Source organism: Anoplophora glabripennis, unplaced genomic scaffold (genome assembly GCF_000390285.2).
Source record: "Anoplophora glabripennis isolate ALB-LARVAE unplaced genomic scaffold, Agla_2.0 scaffold65, whole genome shotgun sequence".
Taxonomy (NCBI): domain Eukaryota; kingdom Metazoa; phylum Arthropoda; class Insecta; order Coleoptera; family Cerambycidae; genus Anoplophora; species Anoplophora glabripennis.
Genome location: NW_019417609.1, coordinates 610663 through 624799, shown reverse-complemented (window position 1 = coordinate 624799; position 14137 = coordinate 610663). Strand labels below are relative to the sequence as shown.

At 29.8% G+C, this 14137-nt stretch overlaps 1 protein-coding gene across 1 annotated transcript in view; it reads right to left on the bottom strand.

The window, feature by feature from the left end:
- LOC108904425 (homeobox protein Hox-C4) overlaps positions 1-11420 on the bottom strand; it is a 63790-nt gene extending 52370 nt beyond the window's left edge. The window contains exon 1 of the mRNA XM_018706977.1: positions 10679-11420. Within this exon, the coding sequence (XP_018562493.1) occupies positions 10679-11420 (742 nt within the window). The remainder of the gene's footprint in view (positions 1-10678) is intronic.
- Positions 11421-14137: the final 2717 nt, after the last annotated feature.

Here is a 14137-nt window from a genome sequence, read left to right as displayed (position 1 = left end):
ACATTTCCAAAATTATTTTCTGACAAATCATTAGTCTTAGTGTATTTCACTTGATTGTTTGTCCACTTCGGTGTTTTTTCAATCTGTTGACTTTTTTTTGTTCGTGCCTGTGAAACTGACTTTTTGGCTTTGTAGCACTTTTCTGATGATGGCCCTGGAATATTATCTGGAACATTTATCACATTGTTATCAGTATTTTTAGATAATCTACATTTTTTCTGGACAATGGTTCATCATCACTACTCAATTCAGACTCTTCAGCGGGATCTGCGAACAACTCCAGAGTGCCTGCAACATCGCCCACTTCTTCGTATTCTAGATCATTTTCCTCAATATCTTCTGTATCTGTCAGGATATCTGGGTCTGGAGGTATTATTGCTACGTCAACATTTTCCAAATCGTAGAAAAATTCATTATCCTCAAATAATTGTTCTATTTCTTTCACGGTCAAAAATTTTTTAACACTCATATTGCTTTCAGCCAACGTCCCAAAAATGGGACACAATGAAAAACTACTATTTTCGAGTCGATAATAACAAAAGTCGAATTCTTTTTATGATATATCTTAAAACGACACCTTTGTTCACTATATTTTTGGCACAACTTGTATAATTTAGAAAACACATTCATTAAAAATTGGGAAGGTAGTGACCATAACCTATACGTTAAAAATTATTTACTTTGAGCATATGTTTTATGTTAACTTTTTAAGCCTGCGCGCCATCTATTGAAAAATATCCATAATTCCAGCTTAGATTTAACCCTACATGCAACTAAAATAAAGTTTTCTACAATATTACTACAGGTACGTGTAAAAATATATGCGTCCCAAAATTGGGGATTGGCTGGTTTTGGATTAACACGGGGTACTAAGGTGTCCAGCAACCAGCAATACGCAATTCAGTTGGTATCTGGATTCGACCGTGTCGGAGTGTCTTTTGAGTACCACTGTTTCCTTTTCTTGAGATGTTTTCCGTGCATCGAAAATGGTGGTGGGCAATTTGAGCATATGTTGTAATTTATTTTGTACTTGCGTTTAAAAATTTTGCATTTTGGTAAGGACCTCAATTATTTTTAATACGTATGATTATTTGGACGACGTGAATCTTTGGGTACTTTAATTACATATTTTTCAAATACGTAATTTGATTAAAAGTAAAGTCTCTGTTTTAAAAGATTCATAATTACTAAAATTCGAGCACAACACTATCTCCGTACTACAAAATAGACACATTTTATTTTATTTATTTATTTAAAAATTGGAAAACAATTGTTTTGAAATTTACTAAATGTTTCACAATAATAGCTGCTTAAATTTTTTCCGTAGGACAAGTCTGCCGCCTGTACACGTAGTGTGCATCAGCAGGTTAAGCGCTGTTGTTTCATACTCGCTATATTTTGAAAACTAATCTTAAGTCCCTGTAATATACAACTTTTTTGTTCATCTATGATTACTCTATCTCAAGCTGAAGTAATTGCAGTCAAACTTCTTACACCTTGTACTGTCTTGCAACGTCACAAAAGCCACACATAAAAATAATATCTACATATTCCTCCTTTTTCTGTCACTTCACTTATTTTTTTTATGGCTTGCTATTATTTATTAAAGTTAAACATTGATCATATGCGGATCCTTTGACGTTTAATACCTCCGAAACAAATTTCTACATCTACAGGTAAAAATTTTAGTTTTGTATTTTTTAACCAGAATATCACCTCTTTTCCTTAAATTTTCGTCTCGAATTATGAAACACCTTGCATATAAAAAATAAATTAATCTTTACAAATGATTCCAAAACTATGACCAAAACAAGTTTCAATTATCATATATTTGGCAAATCTTTTCCAAGGACTTTCTTAAGTGGTCACATCATACTCACTCGATTGACCTGTCATTACAGTAAGTACTAATCGTGATGAAACACCTTTATACAAGTAATCTATTAAAACTTGTACTTAAATAAATATGAAATAGACATGTTTAAATTTACATTGCAGTGTCATTGCCTTTTCAATTTTCTGTTATATAAATAAAACCTTTCTATTTATTTGGATTAATTTGGACGCCAATGTTCTTTTCAAAGATCATTATCTTTTTTTAATTAAAGAAGCTTAGGGCATTAGTAATTACCTCTTAAATTTGTTTTAAAGGGACTACACTAATTGAAGTTATTTTTTTCAATTAAATTGCCAAATTATTTCTATTTTTAACACCAAAAATCTAGAAAAGCTAAAGAAAGAAGTCTGCAGACAATAATTTAATATATCAAAATTAAAAGAAATATATGCTATAGTTTTTCCGAAGTCAATTGAAGAACCAATAGCCTCAAGGTATGTACCAGGCTCGGTCGCTAAGCAGCAACTTGGCATTGAAATATTTGAAAAACTTCTTCCCACATTTATTTAGCCAGATATACAGATCTATACAGATCTGGTCGAACGAAAAGTGCAGGTGGTAGAAATGTATACACTCATTGTCAGTTGAAGAATGAGCGTGCGGGCAAAGAGCAATGCGCACTGTTTTTCTGGTCCATTGTGTTGTCAAAATTCAGTTGTCGACTAGTCGCCTAGCAGTGCAGTGCGGTAATGCGAAATTTGGTGTGATTCAGATAATTCAAATTTATTATAGGCACCCTTCTATTAATCACTCATATTACAATTGCGAAAGGGAGAAATAAGAGGGATATTTTGTTTACTAATACTATCACAACATGGCATTTTGTAGACCTTTTGAAATGGAACAAAACGAAATTTACCATCAATATAATAAAATTGTTTGAGGACATAAATACATAAAATATGTTGTTGGTCAAATGAACATATAATAGAAATTTTGTACACATTATAAACAAATTATTATAATTTTCTACATTTAGCACAAAACTTTTTTAGGGACGCCCATGAAACTCATCAAATTTGATTGCTCGGTTTTTTATGCATGTTCAACTGACTTCGGAAGAACTATACGAACAAGTAACAACTATCCAAATCTAAGTTATAAAAATTGAAACGATCAAATAATAAAATCATTTTTATTCCTAACCATTTTGAATCTGGATGAAATTCAAAGACAGGACAAGAATTCATTATCTAATATATTTCTGTATTTTAAGAATTACCTAATGAAGCAGTTTCTTTAAAAATAGAATTAAGCTAATATTTTTAATTAAATATACCTATTACATATTAAACACAAACTATTAAAATTTGTGATATATGCCTAGCGGAAAGAGCATTATTGCTTTGATCTCATTGTCGGTGTTCTTAAGTGTTGTTTTTTATCGACTTCCATGATATCCACGTTCACATTGGGCATTACTGACTCCAGGTATTTGATACGAAGTCCTGACTGCTTTTTCGTTTTTTGTTAGGTTATGAGTAGGTATGCCATAATACGTAAATTTAATAAAACAACTAATATAAATTATAGATTCAATACTAAGTGTTATTAATCTTTGCAGTAATTTTCCAATTATAGAAATTTTAGACTAAATGTGAATGAGAAGATAAAACTTAAGATTCTTAAGAAGCCAATTCTATAGAATGTTTATCTGCATTTACTATCCATGGTACGAAAGGCGAAGTTCAGTAGAACAAATTTAAAAAATGAGATAACAATCCGGGCTTACCCTAAGGTAATCAAGTAGGTACTCAAGTTATCAACCTAGCTTAATTCTAAACGATCATTTAATTTAAAAAATTTTGAAACTTTAAATTTTAACAACTGGTTTTCTCCAAACTTGAGGTAAATCTGAAAACTTTTTACTTTATTTTATTTACATTACTGATACTGAATTTTCTGAAGACAACTTATTTTAGATTGTAGTGAAATCATTACCAATTATTAGGTTTTTTGGTCACATTTTTTATGCGACTTCTTTCGAATAGTACCTATATACCTAGCTAACAGCTAGCTTAACACTGAACCTTTTAATTAATGCTATGAATTTGTTTCTTTGTTATATGCCACCTCGTACTAGACTATTTTATTTATCTTAAACTAATTTTATATTACTTTTATGCCAATTTTACCCGAATTCCATAAACGATATCAAAATTTTGTAAGGGCAACAAAATCTTTTAAATTAATGCTTATTTTTAAAAAACAAATTCTGTCGTCATTGGCGCACACACAAAAAAGTTACGGGATAGCCAGTGACGCACAGGCCCTAGAAAGAGAACATCCTGTATATGCATTCTCACCAAATTCTATATTTACCTTGCCCTTACATAAAAAAATAAGTGTACCAAATTTGATATTTCTAAGAAAAATTGTTTTCAAATTATTTGAAAAAAAAACTAGGTTATCTGTTCTATATTTAGAAGGCTATATCTCAGTAGGCGTGCATTTTTGTGTAAGTTAGGCTAAATGGTCTTATTTTCATCCAAGGAACCTGTGGTCAAGCGTTGTCCATCCTTTTCAGGGACACCCTGTATAATGACAAAACGTCTACTCAACAATGATAAATCATAACTNTATGAATTTGTTTCTTTGTTATATGCCACCTCGTACTAGACTATTTTATTTATATTAAACTAATTTTATATTACTTATGTAATGTGTAAAAAATGCCAATTTTACTCGAATTCCATAAACGATATCAAAATTTTGTAAGGGCAACAAAATATTCTAAATTAATGCTTATTTTTAAAAAACAAATTCTGTCGTCATTGGCGCCCTAGAAAGAGAACATCCTGTATATGTATTCTCACCAAATTCTATATTTACCTTGCCCTTACATAAAAAAATAAGTGTACCAAATTTGAAGTGTCTAAGAAAAAATATTTTCAAATTATTTGAAAAAAAACTAGGTTATCTGTTCTATATTTAGAAGGCTATATCTCAGTAGGCGTGCATTTTTGTGTAAGTTAGGCTAAAAGGTCTTATTTTCATCCAAGGAACCTGTGGTCAAGCGTTGTCCATATTTTTCAGGGACACCCTGTATAATGACAGAACGTCTACTCAACAATGATAAATCATAACAGTCTACACTACTTTCTAGTTTAATTAAGTACCACTCATTTTTTTAAGAAAAAGGGAACATTCAAGCTGTTCAAGCAAAATTAAGCTGTAGATACTCGAAAAAATTATAGCTATAAAGCTGTGTTTCCAGGGAGCGAAGTTCGGCTAGTAAACCGCTCAAAATTCATGGTAGTAACTTAATACTGATTTAGATATTTGATTTTAAAAGTTCTAATTAACAACTAAACTTTAATTGTCCTTTGTCAGATGTCAGATAAAATTCGTATTACAACAAAAATTTCATTCTAAAATAATATAAACCCAAATTATATACGAAATAAAATATGAAAATACGAGGACGTTATTTTCACAAATTGTGTCAATATTTAGTAGAATAAAATCGGAATACAAAATATCTTAATTATGTACTGGCTAATATTCTTGAATTAAAAAATTAAACTTAAACCGTTATAGTCAAGTAATTAATTTTATTTTCAAAACGAACATATAACTTCATAATTTTTTTTAAACTGTCATTGATAAATTAGGTTTCATTTTTAATATTCCTCTGGAGGTATATTGTATGTAATATCCATTTTTAAAAGTCATTTTGAAACGAATACACCTGTTAATTGTACTGCAGTAACGGATAAAACCGTAATGTAACCACAACATGTAACGTCAATGCCTGTGGTAATTCTTTTCATACGGAAACACTATAATTGCTATGAATTATGAACAGGTATAAAATTTATTTACCTCGAAAATAAATACGTAAGATTTTTCTGTATTCATTTTTACAGAAATTTTCAAGAAAATTTGCTTAAATGTCCATTTGTTTTCTATGACCACTATATTCCATTGAAATAAATCCTAGGAAAATATTTAACTACATATCTAAATACAAATATATGTAGGTATAGGTATTAATAAAAATCATGAAAAGAGTTATCTATTTTATATTAATTAAATATAAATATCAGAGCCAATATATTTTGGAATTGTTGTTATGTCTACATCTGCATCTTATGTAAACATTTTGATGCATAAAAGTTTATTGTTGATGTAGATTTAAAATTAATTATTTTCCCACAAAAATACTTGTAGATGCGTGATTAATTTTGACACAGTGTTAAAATCCTATAGTTAATAATAATTAACTGCAATATTATAGAAAAGAGGTTTTTCTAAATAAACTAATTCTGTTTTCGTAATTTTCCGGTCCTTAATAAAGCAAATGGCTTAACTGAAGGACACTTTAGATTTCACACAAGTCAATTCCACAATTTAGTGATTTTGATCAAATTCTGTTTAATTATATTTTAAATTTAAATATTTCAAAAAAAACTAAAGTTTGAAATCGCCTCATTTCCAAAGGCACTTCCAAGTCACCGGCACTTCCGAACGAGTGAAGATATAAAAGATAGGTACTTCATCTAAAAAATTTGGAATTTGTTTTGTTTATAAATTTATTGACATTCAACTGTTTATTTTAATGAGTACAATAGACGTAATGAAAATATACCAAAAACTTAACATTCGTAGGTATGCAAAATGATTTTGTACTTGTTATAACCTCTCCTAGGTTCAAAATATAAATGACAAGCTTGTATATAATTGAAGCCACATATCCTAATAAGTATTTAGTTTCTATGACTTCGTTCCTATCAGGTAGTAAAAGAAAAACATTAATTTTACATTGCTTTTACATCAATCTTAAAATGAAGAATTTAAACTATTGATTGATCAATTGGTAAAACCAAAAGTTTATTGGTTGTGATACCACTGCCAGTAAATACTTAACTACTTGATTAATTTTCTGAATTAGGTTTTTCTAAGTAACTATAACTAATTGCACAGAGCACGCAATAAAAAAGATTTAAAGAAAAATGGAATTATCTTATGTTATTTCCGAATGCGAATTTTTAGCCATAAAAAAATTAATACAAAAATATCATATTCTCTATATGTGTTTCACCGACGGAAATAATTTGACGGTTTTATTATTACAAAATTAGAATTCGACATAGTATGAACTCGAGGATCTGTAACTTTTTTTTAAATTTTTTTCAAGATTCAAATGTGTATTTTGTAAAAAAAATACGTATTTTAGAAACCCACAGGCAACCGTATATGCTTTTCAGCTTAAATAAAGTAGAGGTATATTGCCTAAGTGTTACAAGACCAACAAATATAAATGTTGACTAAGTTAGTGTATTGTAATTCGTCGTAGGTGTACGCCTACAAAAATTAGCCGAATTTAGTAGTTTAGTTAAATTATTGCGAAACGGAATATGAATGGTCTTTGAATTTATTAATAGAAAATATTGCAAAATTTCATATTAAAGAACTTTATTTTTTTGAATTAAAACTTATTTATAATAAAACAAATTCCTGTCCGAATTTTGTATTGTAATTTAAATATTTTTGGTCTAAAGTACTATCCAACATTTATTGGCTAATTCCTTTGTCAAATTTGCAAAATTATTGCAGAATCGAGAGCAGTCCAGTGAGGTACCTATAGATGATAAATAAAAAATCGAATGCAAACATTCCATATAAGCTAATATCATTTAATTCAAATAGATACGTTTTGTACTTAATATTATTTAAAATTAAAGGTAGGTATCTAGGTTATTGATATTTGCATCAACAATATTAGATTTTCATTAAAATAATAAGATAAATTTGATATGAAGAATTGGCAAATTCATGATGAGTTTCAAATATTTAATTTTAATAATCCCTTTTCATAAACTGCTTAAAGTGGCCAATTTTTTTTATTATCTATACATTCTATACGAAACCGTGTTTATATTAGATACGCTACAATAAAAACATTTATCCAAATCCAATTGTTTCTTTTAGACTTTACAGGTACAATTTTTGGAATTTATCAGGATCAGATACCTTTTATTCAAGTGACTAGATATTATTTGTAGAGGGTTGTTCTAAAATGTAATCTACTTAACTATTATACACTATAAAGTTCAAAATGCATATTCCCATAAAATATTTAGGTATTGTGAAGTATTGATAGGTATATTTATCTCTCTCAACAAGAATTAAGCAATTTGTATCCATTTGTTCTCATTAGAAGTTATATTTTTTGTATCCAAATGGCTGCGCTAAATTTTATTTGTATTTACATTTTTATGATTTTTTTTTATTATTCGTTTCGGGATTAAACGACAAAGAAAGAGTCGCAGAAATACATACTGTTTTCTTAACGTACAAAATTTGTTATGTTGATTTTATAGGTGGATAAATAAGTATAATTATTACTACTTTACTCATCAAAACAGTAATCGAGAGCCTAATATCTTGCAATTAGTATCAGTGCTACTGATCCCGTAAATTTTACGATATCCAAATTATTATTCAATTTAACGACTTCTAGGTAAATTATTCAATATCTCAATGCAGTAAATGAATATATACTTTATTGTTATTACATATTACATACTGTACCTATGTTTATTAGAAAGAAGAAAGAAAAATTAAATCCATTGAAGTGTCTAATCTTTACAACTATTACAGATTAGTATTTTATAATTTTATGTTTTCAAATCGTCGCTTTGAAGAAAAATATTAAGAGTTAATTAAATTCTTTATTTTCTGGATACCAGCAGAAGCTTATTTAAAACAACTAAAAAAATATTGAAATATGAAAGTGAAGACATTGAATTGAATATAAAAAGTAAAACACAACATATATTAAATAAAATAAATTAGACATAAAAAATAAAAGAGAACATCTCGAAGAAAATGAAATATGTTTATTTCTACATCAATATAAAAAATTATGTACCTATCGAATTTAATTAGGTAATGTAATATCTTCTCGACAACAAAGATAGTAGATCAAGATAACTATATAGGTATCTAGGTATATTAATTTTCTGATACATTATCAAGATATGGGGAATATTTAACACTAGTATTTTTTAGTTCTAATTTGATATTATAATTATTATTTACACTCAATTTGAAGGAAGCCAATTTTGACATCTTGTCAGCTTTATACATTTATTCCAGTTCATAGGATTTCCTGTATCAGATATTTTTATTTAAAATACGAATATTCTGGAATACTTTCTTTTAAATAAGTAGAATATAAAAAAATATATTGTTTATATGTAAAGAAATGGAGATACTTATATAAATAACTCATGAAAAAGTCTTGAGAACTGTGAGGAATCTGCATTAGGATATCATTCAAATTATTATACGACCTCATGCATTTTAAATGGTGTTAGTAGGTAATGACTGTAATTCAAAGTGATTCCTCAGCTCTGCTAATAAAATTCCTGTATAAGTATAACAAATATTCACCCGCTTCCAATTTTTGTTAGTTAATTGTAATATTTACATATAGCCCTTTAGGCTTACTATATTTTGGAAGCTATACCTCCACAAAACTAACGCATCCGAAGAACCTACATGTTTTTATAATAAGTATAAAATATTGGTTATTGTTTCAATGCAGAGGAATAAAATCACTATAGTCTTGACGCTACAATATTTATGTTCGTCCTTCCTATAAATAGCATTTTTTTTTCAATGAACGACTTCATAACAGTTGATAAAATTAGGTATAGGTAATTTCTTATAGATATAAGGTACGACGGATGCTGGGTTGGTTGGCATATCCCTCTGTAGGTAGGTATACCTACCCTTTGTAAAAACATTTAAGTCATTTCGTGAGATGATAGAAGCTTTAATTACGCTACTTTTTGTTATTGACTATAATATATGTACAAACATTCTGATAACTTTCGATCATTAATGTCATGTGAACAATCATCAAATGATAATTTTGGAAATTTTTCAAATAGACGGAATTACTAAAGAATCTGTTCTTTTCAGAAGTGTTTAATATTACTTTTTGTAGTGTATTCTAACACCATTATATTAAGAAAAATGGCCAGAATAAGTCAAATTCGTAAACACAAAGTCAAAGCATCACGAAAGTTACATTCTCGACTTAAAGAGGGTTATCTGCAAGAAGATGCAACCGCAATCAGTTATTCTGACCCAGGCTCTTATCCCACACAATACCTTTTAAGTACCACCAATTTATTATCTTTTATTTGTAAATAATGGCCGTCGATTTGTAACTCTCTACCTCTGTGGCCTCGAAGACATAAACTGTTTACATCGATATATTGTGAATTCTATTGTTACCAGGGATGTTCAAATGGCTGTTTAATGTGTTTATAGCCTTTTAGTGGGAATTAAAATGAGCCACTTCAATATTTGAGGGAATAATCCGTTTGTCGGTTGCGTGAGACAAATGGACTGCCATTAATTTTCATAGTTCCGAAGGGCCTCCACGTTTAACGCGACTCTGTCACAAGGACAAAGATTTAACAATCTATTACTTGAATTGGATAATAATGTCTAACAAATACTCCAGTGTCACGCTGAGTAATATAATTTGGCACCATTATTTCTATTATTATTTAAAAAATATTTATACTCAGGCATAGCAATTTAATATAAATGCAGGGAATGAATCCTTTTTATAAAAAAAACAGTTTGCAAATATAATTTTTTCGAAACAGTTCTTTCTCATTTATAAAATAACAAGTGTTCTTTTTTTAATAATCTCACAATACGTGTTATATTCTAATACTTGGTTTAAGTGTTGACAATTTGTTACCTTAGTTAAAAATACTAATAAATGTAAATATATATTATGGAAAAACTTACAAGCTCCTGCCACATGGACCTTCTTCATCCATGGGTATATTTGCCTGTCTCCATTTTCATCGTCGTCGTCATCCTCGTCATTATTAGTAGAACTACCGTGGTCGTCGACATCGTCCTGTTCGTCCGACACATTATCTTCTAACCTTAGTCCTAATTCTTGTAAAGAATGTCCTTGAGAGTGTCCTCCAGGTGGAGAACCTCTCGATTCTTGTCCATGTCCCACCGAGGCAGGACTACACACACTAGAGTTCACATCACTTGGCTGGGAAACGTTAGGTGAAATGTCCGCTAAATTCTGCAGTATATTCGAGGAACTAGTAACCGGCGGTTGAGGGTGACTGTTTGGCAGATTTGCACAATTAACCAAAGGTTGTTGTGAGTCATGTATCTGAATGGGCGGTCTAATTTGGTGAGAGTGTATAGGTGGTGCATGATGTAATTGATGGTGATAATAATTACCATAACCATATCCTGAATTTGTTAAGGGAACTCCAGCTGATCCGTAAGAAGTGGCTTGGTGATGATTATGGTAGCCGTACTGAAGGTGGTGTTGTGGTTGGTTTAAATGGTGGTTGCCAAAAAAATTTTCCGTAGGAGACGGAATATAACTATTTTGACTGTATTCTTCTGTTGGAGGAAATTTTGGATCGACAACTACACCAGCTGATATATGTTGAGCTTGTTGATAACTCGACGGTAAAGTTCCAGAAACGGGGTTCATCAAAAACGAACTCATGATCATTAATTTTTCTGAAGCTCTAAGGCAAAAGCTCTATAAGTTGCCAGAGTTTACGGTGGGGACTTATAACGCACTACGTTATTGCATAGCAGTCCTTTTTTCTGTTCCCCTACTATATCTGGTCTCTCTTTCTCGGGATCGTTGTACACGCCCACAGCAGCCAATTAACAAACCACGTGACTCACAGAACTCCAATAGCGAGTCGTGACGTCATTCACCATGATGGATGACGGTTCTCTGGCGCCTGAGTGGGGAATGGCAACACGCGGTAATAACTACACGCTTATGTACTTACATTTTCTAGTAACTGGATTTCAAATTCGTATGTCTCTTGATTACAAATATGTTATTAATATGCCATAATTTCTAATTATAATGATACAATACGATTAACATCTCAAACACTATTTCCACAATAATAATTATTAATTGTCACATGCACGAAGGCACACAAAAAAATCTATTTTTATTCCTGCAATGTACTATGTTTACAAAAATCACTATTCTGGATACCCCTAGCGGTCGTAATCATAAAAGGAGAAATATTCACAAACATCTGACTACCCACTTTGGCTGTCGCGTTTGGACTGGAGGATGGAATAAAGGATTGGAGTTGGAAATCCTTCACTCCTCCCACTTTCGTTCGTTGCCACTTATCAGGCAGTTTCACCTTTCTCTCACGCACCTCCCTTCCATCTCTCAGGAGAGAGCGAGAACGATAACAGACATCTCTTTACCAAAGGCCGTCATCATGTGCGTCTCATGAGATTGTGTTTTTTGCAGGTAAGGAAAAATTGGGAAGTGTTTTCAAGTCTATACTTAATTTTTTCGAACGGAAATAACTGATTGTTTATTGTGAGTTTACTTAAAGTTATTAAAAAAGGTATAAAAACCTACACAGTACCTACCTAAATGATATAGTCTATTTTTAAACTAAAAGGAATGAATGCCAAAGACAGATTTACACTGCAAAAGTTACTAAAAACTACCCCAGATAGCATCAAATTATCAAGTATATACTCACTGCAAGTGTTTAACCTCATTTTGAGTACAATAAGCTTTCATTGCTTTTAAATGGGGTTACTCAAAATAATGTGCAATGCATAAATATCTAATTCTAGGTTTATTTAATTTTTATATATAAATTTTTAAAGTAGGTAGGTAAGTACTTACTACATAACATTGAAAATCTGAATATGAATGAAATAATATACTACAAACCAAACATATATAAATGATTGATTCCAGTTTTCACTTTTTAAAAAATTTTTTATTGATTCACATTTTTACACTTAGCATTGGAGTAATTATACAATGGTGTTTTTGTTACTTGGAATTGTTGCACTTCTACGAACTACGTTTATTAAGTTACCGGATAATTGACTGATAACTGAACTTCGTTCGTAATATATCATCTGCAGGTGTTCAAAGTAACAAAATAAGTTTTTATAATTTATATTATTGGTAAAAATGAGGGACAAATCCTGTCTTTAACAATTTTCTGAATTATTTGATGAGTCAGTATCCATATCACTCTCGCTATTATTAATTGATATGATTAAAGGTTCAATGAGATCATCCATAATTTCGTCAAGTGTTCCCATTTTTTCTTCTTCCTTAAACACATGTTCTACACATTTTTTCCAGTTTATGTTTGTTAAGAGCCTCTATTAGTAGTTCATTTACGCCCTTCAATTTATATGTTTTATTTTTGCTTGCCACTTCATTCTTCACCTGTGCCCAAATCAATTCTATAAGGTTTAATTCACAATAAATTGGCGGTAATCGTAAGGCAACTTTATTTTCTTTTTTNTACCAAAGGCCGTCATCATGTGCGTCTCATGAGATTGTGTTTTTTGCAGGTAAGGAAAAATTGGGAAGTGTTTTCAAGTCTATACTTAATTTTTTCGAACGGAAATAACTGATTGTTTATTGTGAGTTTACTTAAAGTTATTAAAAAAGGTAAGAACCTACACAGTACCTACCTAAATTATAATTATGTATTATCGAATAGATAATGCAATTATTAGTTACATGCTGATTTATTTAATAATATTTGCAATATCTACACCATGGAAATTTGTTAATGGAAAAAATCTATTCCCATCAGTAACATCAATACTAAATCAACAACAGACAAAAATAATAGATGCTATGGTGAAGATTTCGAATGCTGATATGTATATGACGTACCTACTTTTATTATCTGTAAATGAGAAAAAGCAAGTATTTCTACACATCCTGAAATCTTCCTAAACAAAAATGGAATACCTATATTAATTTCGTATTAACTTGAAACATGGTAGATATCTAAAAAGTGAATAATAATAAGTTAAAATTACAAGAAAACAATAAAAACATGAAAAACAACAATAAACTCGAACAACAAACGTGGAAAATACAATATTGCGTTATTTAGTTGAAATAAATGACATCACAATAATTATTTAGACAATTAATTTATACCTAACTACATTAAAATAAATACAAAATATTCATAATAAACTAATTTTTATTTGTGCCTTATCTAATTAATGGCTTCTAGAATAAAAAATATCACGAATTGTTTTTAACATCAAATATAGGTACTTAGGTATATTTTTTTAAGGTTTTTTTTTGTTTCAATAAATAGGAATACGTCTAATCGTTTTAAGATCAACTGGTAATAATTAAATAATAAGGAAGTAATTATTAACCAATAGATTTTAATATGTGAGGTA